Source organism: Acomys russatus, chromosome 11 (assembly GCF_903995435.1).
Source record: "Acomys russatus chromosome 11, mAcoRus1.1, whole genome shotgun sequence".
Taxonomy (NCBI): domain Eukaryota; kingdom Metazoa; phylum Chordata; class Mammalia; order Rodentia; family Muridae; genus Acomys; species Acomys russatus.
Window position 1 is genome coordinate 22,029,851 of NC_067147.1, and position 13,684 is coordinate 22,043,534.

The 13,684-nt window shown below is 42.3% G+C and overlaps 1 protein-coding gene across 1 annotated transcript in view; it reads left to right on the forward strand.

Moving 5' to 3' along the window:
* Positions 1–13,684, forward strand: part of Col9a1 (collagen type IX alpha 1 chain) — a 113,036-nt gene that overhangs the window by 40,588 nt on the left and 58,764 nt on the right. Inside the window, exons 9-13 of the mRNA XM_051152681.1 lie at positions 7,892–7,975; positions 8,735–8,755; positions 10,232–10,306; positions 10,822–10,857; positions 10,989–11,051. Of these exons, the coding sequence (XP_051008638.1) occupies positions 7,892–7,975; positions 8,735–8,755; positions 10,232–10,306; positions 10,822–10,857; positions 10,989–11,051 (279 nt within the window). The remainder of the gene's footprint in view (positions 1–7,891; positions 7,976–8,734; positions 8,756–10,231; positions 10,307–10,821; positions 10,858–10,988; positions 11,052–13,684) is intronic.

Genomic DNA, 13,684 nt, shown 5'->3' on the forward strand with positions numbered 1-13,684 from the left:
AGTTTATGCCATTTTCTTCTGTTTTATTCTCCATGTGTAGAAAGGCAGCAAAGAATCTAGCACCTGGTTTTATACAGGGCTTCTGGCACACTAAGGAGCTTTTCTAAGTTATTATTTTATCAGCAGTGTTAAAAGGATTTGGTATAGGCATGTACATTTTTTCCCTTCTAGAATCAATTCTAGACCTTTGACCTTTTCCTGGACACAAACAAGATCTAAACCCAAATCCTCCTTGAAGTTCAGTATTGGGTGGCGGTGGTGTGGTAGCATTGGTGGCATTAGATGGAAAGTAAAGGCTGAAACGTCTTTTCTCCACTCAAGACATCAGAGTGACAATGTCAAACTCAGGTGTTCTGCTAATATAGTCTTTTCGCTGCCTCTTTCTCAAGCTTCTCTTCTGCTTCCTCTTGCCCAACTCCTCTTCATCCTCTTCCTCTTTAGAAGAAAAATATAAAGGAGAAGCCCATTTAAAAAAATTCTCAGCACCTTTTATATAACAACTTTAAGTTTTTGAAATCCTTGTCTTCTAATGTTCTGATCTTTATAACCATTTTGTAAGAGAACCCATACAGATAGGAGCATTTCCACTCACTCAGTTAAATAAACTATCTCAACAAGGTTACTAGCTTGTACGAAACAGCATTAGATATTACATTCGTAATTTACTTTATTTTCTTTAAGTCCAACCGGCTTTCTTTTGGGGGAAAAACATGCATTTTATGGGTGTGGTGGTTCACTTGAGAAGCAGAGGCAGGCAGATTTCTGTGAGTTTGAGAACAGCCGGATCTATGCAGGGAGTTCCAGGCCAGCCATGGGTACACAGCAAGGCCCTTTTTCGTTGCATGCTTATCTGCTAGGAATACAAAGCCAAGTAAATCACAGATGAAGATCCACATAAGCAAATGATGAGGTAAAACGTGTGTGGTGCCATGGTGTTGAAATGCACCACGCGAGCTCCTCAGTCAGGGCAGGGCAGAAGGCTCAGGAGGGAAGATCAAGGATCCTCACTTAAAGGACATGGTGTCTGAGAGGGATCCTGGAGGGGAGAAGGAATGGTATTTGGGATAGATGGACTCTTATGTGGACGTTCATACAAACACATATACCTCACACACACACATCTATGCACCAATTCAATTCATTCCTTTCCAAGACTTCCATCTACTACCTCCTCTCATTGTCTAAAATTAAAGCAGTCAGCATAAGATGTCAACATCCAAGTGCCCACGAATTGCCCTAGACTCCTGTTTTTACGTCATGCCCTATCTTCTTGAGTTTTTCATCAATTTGCCTAAAGTCTGAAGTTGCTGCGATTACTGAACCTCACAACCACCCAGATTTTTTCCTTAGGGTCTTAAAGGGTAATAGCGACTGATATGCATATTAGTATGGGTTTTCTGCCTCTCAAGATGTATGTGTTGAAGAGTTGTGCTGACTGCTTTAATTTTAAACAGTACATCAGCCTGGAGACAGCAACTTCTCGGCAAATCCTAAGGAATTGTAAATTAAAAAATATCATGAAATAGCTCGAAACCAGAAAGGCATCCACATTTCCCCCACCCCCCACCCCCATCCCCCGAATATGACTGGATTAATTCTAATCATGAACACTCTCTATTGATTGACTATTTGTTTCAGGGTCAACACTTGCTTTTATTTAGTAAGTAAATGAAAGGCAAAATGTTCTTTCCACGGGTGTCATCAGCTGCCAGAGAGAGGGAGGTATAAAAAGTGCACAATAAACATGGAACCTAGGCGTTCGATGGCTCACTGGTGCTAAAAGACTCACTTGTACCGTAGCTGTTTGCGGCTCTCCCCATCCATCCTATCGTGTGTCACTTCGCTCTTTCTAAAATGGAAAAAAGAAACCAATTCCAAGAAGCTTTCGTGAGCTCTCCTGTGGTCCACAATTCAAACACAGTCTCATCACTTATAGTGGGCTCAGAGCATTCTATATTTTTCTTATGCACATCTGTAAGTCTATTATTTTTTTTATTTTAAAGCAATAAGTTGCCAATCTCCTATTCCCCTCTGTGCCTGCTAATTTTAGGGCGGTGCCACTGCAAAGCTTGGTTTCCTGGCAGCTCTCCAAGAAAGCGTGTTATTTTATGACAGGTTCTTTATTGTTTGTTGTCAACATGATTGCCTAGAAGAATTATTTGGTACAGTGCTATTAGAAAGCAAAGTTAGCCTTTCTCCCTCTTCAGGGATGTACATTGGGAGTTTGGTTTTGTTTGAGGGAGGATAAAAGTTTATGTGGCTTTCCTCATAGAAAACTCAAATCATTCTTCTCTTTACTTGCACATATCCCCAATAAATCAACACAGAACATGACAGATTTGATGCTTTGAGAAATGTATCTCTGATGCCTTGCTGTGACTTTTTTTTTTCACCAGATTCAGAGAAAATTGCCAGAGCTTGCAAAACTGTTGATGGAAGAGCTGTCTTTTTCTTTAGTCTGTAACACTGAATCACGTTAACCTACAAATGTGAAAACAATGCAAGTTTCATGCATGGTAACCTGGGGAAAATAAGTTTTGATGTTGCGGTCAGCATTTCGGGTATTTGAGCAATGCAAGAAGTTATGATTTTAGTGATTTAAGCAGTGTGTTCTGTCACTAATATTCAACAACTATTTTTTTAGATCTACTAAGCTACATGCATACTTTAGGTGACTAAGAGGCACAGAAGTTACCACCCAAATGGAGTTTACATTCTAGGGAACCCACAAGGAGTAAAGGAATAGTGAGTAGTACTATTCCAGGGAGTCATAGATGTTACCATGGAAAACAGTGGGAAATTGACGTGGGACACATTCCAAGAAAACACTTTTGAAATAGCTTGAAGGATTTGTGATAATAGCCTATAGATCTTAGCGAGCAAGATTCCGGGAAGAGAGGACATACATGACAAGGGGCAGGCATTGATGTTGCCTGATATTTGAGGGTCACTTGCCTAGATGTGGGATGACTAGAAGAGGGAACGTGAAATAGTTGATGGTGATGTTGCAGAGGCCACATCCTTAGGCATCTAAGATGCTGAGCAGGCAGTTAGGCATGAGCTTTTGAAGCTTAAGAGGCAACGGTCATAAGGGAACTGAACTCTGGGAATTGTGAACATTTATGCATTATGAAAACCATGAAGTCAAGTCGTAAGGGTAATACTTTCTTCAGAGGGAGCTAGGATTATTGACACAACAAGGAAGATTTATTTAAAAAAAGAAAGAGTCTGTGATAGAGGAGTGAAACAGGAGATTATTATGCCCTGAAAGTTGAGGGAAAAGATTAATTCAAGGCGAGTGAGACAAGAACTGTTTCAAATGCTGGATAGGTCACCTAAGATGGAGACTGACAGTTGGCTGTCGGTTTTGGAGAACTAAGAATGTGATTGAATCAAAGGTCCACCTGCCTGTAGGGATGGAAATTCAGTTGGAAAGGATTCAAGAGAAAATGAGGAGAGGAACTGGAGACTGAGCACAGACGACTGTCTTGAGTTTTGTATAAAGAGGACTGGAAAGCTTGTGGAATGCAGAGAGGAATTTCTCGGGATGCATCGTCGCAGCTCAGCACATAGAACGTCTTGAAATGTGTAATAACAGCTTCCAGTCTGAAGCACCAGGCATGTACCGTCAACTGAGTTCTCATGATAGTCCTTTCTAAATCTGCCCACTTCTTAACCATATTTATCCACCGAAGGAAACTCTTTGATGATAATTGTCAAGATGATAGTTGATAATCCACTCAAAATATTGAAATTCCTTAGCTTAGACTTCACAGTGAGCAAAGTCCTGCTGTGTACTCTGCCCCAGCTAATCTCGTCCTCCTCTGTATACGCCTTATCTGGCAGCTTTGTCCTATCCTCTTTCTTCAAGACCCCAGATCTATCTTCCCATCTCTCTGTGTGAAAATCGTTCGGACCCATTCACATATCATGTGGTACACGATGGCTTTAACCAGAAGAAAGCATTGCCATTTTTTAGTGCTTTACCATTTATTGCTAAAAGCATTTTTTAAAAGCATATATATGGTCTTAAATAATTTTTGTGTCCTTCATATTTGTCTCCCAGCACACAATTCAATAAATGAATGTGTTCTCAGTGTGCCAACTCCGTGTTAGTCTCTTGAAACTCTTGATTCTGACTGAGGCAGTTCAGAGCTTCCTGCTCGGCTCTGGGGAAGCGTAGTCTGGATGACAGGAAAAGCCAACAACTCACCAAAAGCGGAAAATCAGGATAAGATCTGAGACCTCAGTGTTTTTATTTTTTTGTCATTGACTGGACAAAAATAAGTGCTTTTGCTTGTTTTTTTTAAAAGAATTCTTACTTTTTACTGGCCACAAATACCTTTTGTCTTTGCCTAGACAGCTTAATGAAGAGTCTATCTTGTTAGCAAAAATTAGCTTATGTGCTTAATACTAGAAAAATGCAAATAACAATCCAGTTTATAAAAATCAAGACTTGTGCCCTTCTCAGTAATCTGAATCTGAGTTCAAATACTTAAAAAATAATTTATTTAATTTATATTTTATGTGCATTAGTGTGAGGGTGTCAAATATCTTGGAACTGGAGTTACACACAGTTGTGAACTGCCATGTGGGTGCTGGGAATCCAACCCAGGTCCTTTGGAAGAACAGACAGTGCTCTTAACCACTGAGCCACCTCTCCAGCCCTGAGCTTAAATACTTGGTCCTTCTCAACAGCCTAGCAAAATGAAGACCAGAGGGGTGGAATCAGCGCTAAGGCCGTTCACTGAGCATAACCCTAGCGTCAGAGAGGCTAGGTCTTAAGGGTTTTTTTTAAGAGATGGACAATTTGGACAATGCCAAGTCTGGACCAATGTGAGGACTTCCGTTTTTCCTCAGAGAAGGACAAATGTTTCCTGTTGGAAAAGATGACATTTCCCAAGGGGTATTATGTTCTGCTCAATAGAGTTTTAGAAGCTTTTGTTTCTCTTTTCACACCTTTTTCATCTTACGCGCTATGAACTATTTGTGGAGAGGGAAATATCTATCTTTCACAGAGCATTTTCTCAGTGTTTAGTTGATACTGGGGGGGGGGACCAAACTGTTGACTGAAAGACCAAATTAAAATATTTGTCACGTATATTTTGTCAGTGAATATTCAGAGTGAAAAGGAGCCCAGGTATGAAAATGAGAAATGTAGAAATCAGCATTTTAGCTGTATAACGAAAGTGACTTTTACAAAAGCACTCTGCCAATCTTCTTTCAAAATAATTAGCATGCAAATTGAAATTCACATTGCATGCCAAAAAATGGTTGTTGTGTAGATGATTATTAGTGCGTAGGTGGTGTTTATGGGAACACGCAGATGTGTTCAGAAACCCTTGATCTACGTGGCACTTTGAACAGCCCAGCTTGTATTCACAGATGAAATGCATTTCATTTCCCCATTTTTTGTGCCACAATTGCATTTTCTGCATATTTAATCAGGTGCATCAACTTATTCAGAGAGTATTACATTTTTTGAGATGACAGCTTAATGAATTACTTCACATTTGTAATAAGAAACTTTGATGAACTATCTAAACAAAGGATTTAGGTTTCCTGGATAGCCATGTAATTAGTGTTTATCAGGGTACACTAAAATTTTATATACCCCTAGTTTATATCTAGTTCGAATAACCAATTCCCACAAGACTGAGTAAAATTGTGTGGAATAGCCTTTTATTTTGAAAATTGGGAATGAGGAATGTATCTTTTCCCATTCTGGTTAAATTCTTATGTAGTTATTGGGGAAAAAGAATGGTGATTCTCTTTTCCCTGTGCTTTTTTGTCACACATGTGGATATGTGATTGTGTATAGACACAGCTGTTGTATTTTTTTAAAGATCATATTTCTGGGTGTGTTTTTATAATGAGCACACAAGATGGGGAAAGTTTTGAATACTAATGAAAACTTCTTAGTTCAGTCCTGGAAGATGGTAGAAACAAGCATGCACAGTTTTAATTTCTAGTTTTCTCTTCTATCCCTCTATAATACAAATGCTCTGTTGACAAATATATTGGTTACTTGTTTCAAAAATATGACACACTGTGGAGACAGTGCGCATTATTAAAAAATGTTGGGAGGTGTAGTAGAAAAATCATTATTTTTAATGTTAGGAAAGTGGAGAAACCCTCTGCCCTTTCCTAGCTATGTGGCCTGCTGTAAATGAGCTGATTCCTTTGTCTCACTTTATCTGTGATCAGCCTTCAATGACACGTATTCCACTGTCATGAAGTAAAAATGTATTCCAATTCCACTTTCCATCTTCTTTGAAAAAAAAAAAAACCTCCAACTGCAATTTAAAATAAAACTCAGATAATTCTTTTGTTCCAGTAAACAAGATTCGCTGATAAAAGTAGCATTTGGCTGAAGTGATTTAACTCTGAGAGGTTGTGTATCTGGGAAAATCTTTTGCATCTGTTGTTAGGTCAACACAGCATGCCACAGTGCTCAGATAGCTTATGGACAAGTTTTCTTTTCTTTTTCTTTTTCTTTTTTTTTTTTTTTTTTGGTTTATTTATTGCTTAGACAGTATTCTGCCTGCATGTACATCTGTGGCCAGAAGAGGGCACCAGATCTCATTATAGATGGTTGTGAATCACCATGTCGTTGCTGGAAATTAAACTCAGGACCTCTAGAAGAGCAGTCAGTGCTCTTAATCTCTGAGCCATCTCTCCAGCCCCCGAGGAGTTCTCATCTTAAAGCATGTCGTGAGAGTTGCTCAGGGCTCTTATTTCACCTGACTCCCCCTACGTTTATTGGAAACGAAGAACTTCGCTTTCCTTTGTTTCAGGGTCCATGTTCTGCCCAGTGAGGTGAACCCTGGCTGTGTCTGCAGCACTGTGGGGAAACACATGTCTCTCAGGTCCTTCTCCAGCTGGCAGACGTAGGACCCATTTGGTAGGTGGGAAGGACTGGCGATCACTATGGGCTGAAAGAAAGCAGCATGGATTAGATTTGAGACCTGGTCACCTAGCCACCTGCTAGGGCCAGTACAATGGACTGGCCAAGAAACAGGGCCCTGACTTCAGTCACGCAGCAGGAAATCTGCCTCCTTAGAAGAAGGGCCAGCACAGCTTTCAGCCTCTGGTGGGATTTGCAGGTTTCTCACCTTGCCATGTAAGGTTTTCTTCAGATTTAAACCTGGCAACTCTTGACTTCCTGTTTATTGGTTTAATTTTCCTCCCCTAACAGCCTACTGAGAGTATTAGAAGTTACCTGGATTGGATTTCACATCTTTATATGTTTATCACTTTTCAAACAAGAAACAACAGCATAGAAAATGGAACTATTTTAAACACCCCTCCACCACCCCCAAGTCCTAGATTTTTCCACCACTCCATGGAAGATGGTTTTGTTTTGTTTTTTTTTCCAGGACGAAATTTGCTTTCTTTCACTTGTTCTCTCTGCAGTCACCTCTTGTCAGCACTGGCTCTAATCTCCCAGGTGAAGTTTTAGCATGTGTATTTCCTGGGGAGGGAGTAGGCCTGGTTCCTGGGGCATGTCTGACACTTGCTGGCTTGTGCTTTGAACACTTCTTGTTCTGTGTGAACCACATTTTCGTAGCATCTCCTACGGGAGATTGTGGTGAGAGCAGAAAGAGGAAATCAGTGCCAGTGGTCTGTTTTCAGGCTAAGGCTACTCTGGAGTGACTCAAAGTGAAGGCCATCTCCTGCCAATGATCAGAGGAATTTAGGAAGGCTTCCAGCCATCTCCGTGAGGAATTGTGCTCAGGAAAAAGCAAAGGCTGTGCTTCACTGAGCTCAGTAAATTCAAATGGCTTCTGTTCTGCTAAGGATTATAGACTACATTAAACAACAACAACAACAAAAGCAAACAACAAAACACTCCTTTGTTTGTGACCTGCTCTCTGTTGTTTTCCATCAGTTTGAACTCCAGTGGATGCTGATCCATTGTGACCCACTGAGACCCGGGAGAGAAACCTGCCATGAGCTGCCAGTCAGAATCACAGTGAGTTCTTGAGCTGCCTGCAAAAGCTGCTTCTTCCCACCTCACTCTCCCCTCCTTACCAGTGTCTCTTTGCTCCCTCCACCCCCCACTTACCCTTTCCCTAGAGTTGTACTTTGCTGGGAATTAAAGAAACACAAGCTCTTCTTGCCACCTGGCTGTAGAACCAAGGCAGACCCATGTGTCTGATACTCCCCTCGGTGCCTTACCATCCCCACTCTGAAGTGTCTCTTCAGAAGCACTGGGGGAGGGGTGGAGAGTCTCCTCTCCTGGAGGGCACAGTCCCTTGGCAGGCTCCAGGGACAGGCAGAGGCCACACTGAGGAGAAGAGGGCTGTGCCTTCAGATCTTGATGCAGCTGCCAGGCAAGGGTTAACCGGGATTGTTGTCATTTTATCCCTCCTCCCAGGCCTGTTAGCTCTCCTCCAATCCCCAGGACCCTCTCCAGGGCCATTCATAAAGAGAAGGAACCTGGGTCCCCTTGGCCAGGTCCCTTTGCCACCACTACTCTGAGTGGATTTGGAGGTCCAAGTACCACTTTATGCATTGAACGGTGGGGTCTAGAAGTCTACAAGGCCTCAGGCTGCAGAACCAAGCTAGAGGATTAGCAGAGAGCAACAGGGATGGCCTGGACTGCCTGGGGCGCAGGAGCACTTGGGCTGCCACTGCTGCTGTCAGGGCTCTGCATATGCGCTGCTCAAGTAAGTTGTGTGCCAATTTGCCAGGCACCTTGTCATTTTCTCTCCATCATTTTTGTCTACAGCCCAGCCAGACCACGGATGAGGTAAGCAGGGGACAAAAAAAAAAAAAAAAAAAAAAAAAAAAAAAAAAAAAAAGAAAGAAAAGAAAAAGAAAAAAAAGAAAAAGAAAAAGAAAGAATAAAAAATAAAAATAAAATAAATCAAAATGCTCCATTTCCAAGCATGTGACAGGAAAGGTAGGTGGTGTTGAAGCTGTGGGCTGTGAGAAGAATCCTCAGGGCTCTCGTGCCAGCTGCCCTGCAGCCTGGAGCACCTCCAGCAAGTAGAGTCTGAGTTGGAGCCTTGAAGGACCCACTGCTGTGGGAAAATGGGCTATTGCCCCCATCTGGATACTAGCACTGAAGGGACAGTACTGGAGGTAGCCGATGATTCAAGACTAGGACTTAAGTTTTAGCCTGCACCTTCTTCTTTTTGTTACTTACCCCTCCCCTCAGCCTGGGTCACACTCAAGGGCAGGTTCTTGATGGTTAAGGCAGAAACTCAGGCAAGCTTTCTCCTGCTTCTGCCGCTGTAGTAAAACCACTAAACCTCAAGCTCCTGCTAGCGGTTCAGGATTGAAGCCTGGCAGCCTTGGATCCCATCAGAACCTCAGCAACTTCTCCCTAGACTGCCCACCCCCTCCTCAGACTCCTGGCAAGGGAGAGCACCAGGCAGGGAGGCCGCTGGAGGTTTGAGGTTTCACTTACAGAGACCCCATTGTAACCTGTCTGGTCCTTGGAGTTCAGGAAAACAAAGTCTTGAAAGCAGCTTTCTTCTTTCTCCCTTCCCCATCTCCCCCTTCCCTCTAGTAGCAGAGGGGGGAAAAGTTCCCTAAAGCAATAAGGTTATACTGTTTCAGGCGCCAGTATTCCCTGCTGACCTGTCAAAACAGCAGTCTGCAAGCAGACACAAGGGCTCACAAGCTAAGGGTCCCTATGAAATATGTGTAGCTTTTGAAGGGAGGTGCAAAGACCGCTTCACAGGGAGTGTCACTGCTGCTAGAAGTGAAATGAGGTCAGGCTTCTGAATTCAAGGCTCTTCCGCCCCATACCTCCCAAACCTAAAAAAAAACAAAAAACAAAAAACAAAAAAACTCCCCTTCCCCCCCTTCCCCAGTCTACCAGACAAAGAAAGGTTTGCAGTGGTAAAGTAACTGTTTGTCCTGGGTCTGCTCCAGTCTTACCTGCTCGATTTGATCTGCAGGGGAGGTATCAAATGATCCCAACATTCATTTCTTAATTCCTTCTGGTGGAAAGTGGACATTAGATAGCCCCTCTCTTCTTCGTAGTTCCCTTCTTTCTAATGCATTCTGGGAAGGTGAGGCCCAGTGAACTCGGCTTCCATTAGTAGACATCTATTCTACTCCACCCTGCACAGCTTGCTTACCTCATAGAAGGTGGAAACACTATGCTTTGGTTCAAAAACTATCCACCACAGAGGCATCCTTGCTGGTGTGCGTGTGTGTGGTGGTGGTGGTACACATTTTTCTCCACTAACCCCTATGTATTTTTTTTTGGCAGAGAGGTCCTCCAGGTGAGCAGGGGCCTCCAGGGCCTCCCGGGCCTCCTGGAGTTCCTGGCATAGATGGCATTGATGTAAGTTTGTATTTATTCAGCTTTGGATGAATTGTTAGAAACAGCTGGATGAGAGGAAGGATAGCAGGCTACCAAGAAGAGACTTGATACCCTATGAGCATATACAGGGGGAGGAAGTCCCCCTCTGTCACAGTCATAGGAGAGGGGAGTAAGGGGAAAATGGGAGGGAGGGAGGAATGGGAGGATACAAGGGATGGGATAACAATTGAGATGTAATATGAATAAATTAATAAAATATATTAAAAAAAAGAAAGGGCTGCATGGTTCCTTCCTGTTGCTCCCATAGAGATAAGACTAATTGGTACTAAAGGTTCTGGGTTTGATACTGTAGCCTGGGGATTGCTAGAGACAAGACTGGTCCTGTACCTGCTGATTCTTGGGTCATTGGACTTCCACATTTAGGCCCTCACCCTGGCTTCTGCCTACATCTTTATGGTATGCATGCCTGAGATTCTCCCATGGGACACAAGCCACTCTCACTCATATATTGCTTTCATCTTTTTCTCGGTCTCCAGGGTGATCGAGGTCCAAAGGGTCCCCTGGGCCCTCCGGTAAGTTGATTGTCATATTGGCACCTCACTTCCTTCTTTAAGATGTGTTTTGAAGACATGTGTGTTTCAAGTGTCTCAACTTTGCCTCATTTTTCTCTCCCCACCTCTCTCCTCTCTTTCTCCCTGCTCAGGGTCCCCCGGGAGATCCTGGCAAGCCAGGAGCACCAGGCAAGCCAGGCACACCAGGTGCTGATGTGAGTAGAGCAATGCTTGAGAGAGTGAGAGCAAGTGGGGGGGTGCAGGCAGAGGAGGGAGGGAAGGAGAGAGTGGGAGGGGAGGAGAGAGAGGGAGGGAAGGAGAGAGAGGGAGGGAAGGAGAGAGAGGGAGAGAGGGAGACAAAAAGGAAGGGAAGGAGAGAAAGAGATGGACAGGCAGAGAGAGCATGAGACAGAGATAAAGAGAGAGATAGAGAGAACACATTTGTGGTACACTGCAACACCCTGTGAGGGTTGACCTCAGGGGTTCCCGTTTCTAACAGCCACTCTCAATTCACCCTGTAAACTTTCACCTCCACTCCTTGTATGGCGAGGAAGGTGGTGGCATGTGAGTGATGGTGGGAGGATGGTTAGGTATGGCAGTGTGCAAACTTTACTTTGTACTGGCACTCACTCCCTGGGTGAGTTAGAAAAGATGGCATGGGAGTGATGGAAGAACACCCAGAGTTTCTCTTCCAAAGGACCAGCTCACAACCAACCCGGGGGCGGGGGGAGGGTCTGAGGCTCTCTTCTTGTCTCTGGGAACACTGCAATAATTTGGTGCAGAGGTACACATGCAAGCAAAATACTCAGTACACATAAAATAAGAAAACAATTAAAAGTTTAGAAAAAATACCTTTAAAAAAGTGGATGTGTCGGGAAGAACAGGAAATATTTCAGTTCCCAGTAATACAAGAAATAAAAGGTTGCTCAAGGTGAGTGGAGGAGTGTATATGGCTACAGTAGGGGTAGGAAATGCTCAGCACCGACAGTAAGCAAGATGTCAAAAATCAGTTTGGGAAGATATTCAGATGCCCAGCTATATGGTAAGTAATATTTCTCCTGAGTGAAGTAAATTCTGCTCTCTCAGCATCTCCGCTCTCCGTGCACAGTGCTCACAGTTGGTTTGGCTCGTCATCAGAACTTGATTTTTGTCTCTGGGTTGCAAAGAGATGGCATTTGTTTGCTGGAGTTCCTCAAGTCAGTCTTTCAATCAACTATCACTTACTTGCTTTGTAAAACCTACAGGCTTTTCTAAAGAAAGACAGAAAGCACCCCCCAAACCTACACCTGTTATTTCCAAGACTTTTTTTTTTTTTTGGTAATGTTTAAGAAAGTCCCACTGTTCTTAGAGAACAAACCAGCTGCGTTTTAGCTATTATTTCAGACATGCCTCGTCTGTCCCGATTAACTTGGTGAGGGTGTATATTTTTGAATTGTTTAGTGTTCAGGGGAAAGACTTTGTTTTACAATTCAAAGCTTCTAGTTTGATTTCTTTTTCCGTTTTTCTTTCTTTCTTTCTTTCTCACTTTCTTTCTCACTTTCTTTCTCTCTCTCTCTTCTTTCTTCTCTTTCTTTCTTTCTTTCTTTTCTTTCTTTCTCTCTCTCTTTCTTTCTTTCTTTCTTTCTTTCTTTCTTTCTATTTCAAATGGAAATACATGAGCACCTGTGGATTAATTTGTAAATAATATCAACTCATGTTTGATACTACAAATGAGATTATGTAATTTATTGGCTTTCGAAGCCTCTAACATTGAATTATTTGAAACTGTCAGATCACAGGAAAAATGTCTGATGATATGAGGCCACGATGTAAGCTACTAATAAATATATGTTGACTTTCTCTCTACTTCGCTTTGAAACTTCAACCAGCCTTCGGTTTTGGAGGAAGAGAAAATTTCTGATTACATTTTAAAGTTTATAGTTGAAACAAAACCATTCATCTAAAATCTTGTCTTCCTGTTGAATTTTAACTTAATTTCAGACAGAATGCTGGACTTAACTGACCCTCAGTCTGTCTGTTTATGTATATAAGATCTTGCTGTGTAACACAGCCTGGCCTGGAACTCAAATTCCCCCCTCAAAGTGATAGAATTATTGCCGTGCACCACTGTGCCCAGCTAGTCCCTCAGTTTAATGAAGCTTTTGAACTTGCTTAACAGTTTCTTTTTTTAAAATATCAAATTATAAGCAATCCCATTTTTCTTTTTTAATGTTAGGGTCCCATTTGGATAAACAAATGAATATGCTCAGGTATTTGTAGTAGAAACACTGGAAAACAATTGCACTTTCCCCTCTTTGTCTATATTGATAGTCCCACAGTGCAAAAAAGACATTTGCAATATCAGAAGCTTCACGAGTTTCTTAGACAATCACCTTTGACCCTGAAATGGTTCATAAGAAGAACTCCAGGATGGAAGAAGAAAGCAAAAAACAGACGGAAAGAGAAGTGAGAAAAGGTAGAAAACCAGTGTTTTAGGCTTTCCTTAGACCTGAGAGAATTAAGCGGTGGCATTTTCATATGCTTGGAGTGTTTTCCTCAAGCACCGTCACAGATATGACTCCCTTTGGCTTTATCATAACCTAGAAAGTAGATTGTTCTAATGTTGTTTTCCTATAAAAAGGAAAATGAAAAATTATAAGAGCAAATGATTTCCTCAGAGACCCCGAGTTATATAGCTGCTAAGACAACAAAGATTTTTATATTTATTGAACTCACTTTGGGCACTTGAGGCGATGCACCTCCAGTCAGGCCACCCCTGATGGGCCGATCTCATCTTCTTAGTCAATCAGTGCCTGGAACAATAGAGGCAAAGAGTGAGAGTGGATTTTTTTTTTTTTGCCCCCAAGTT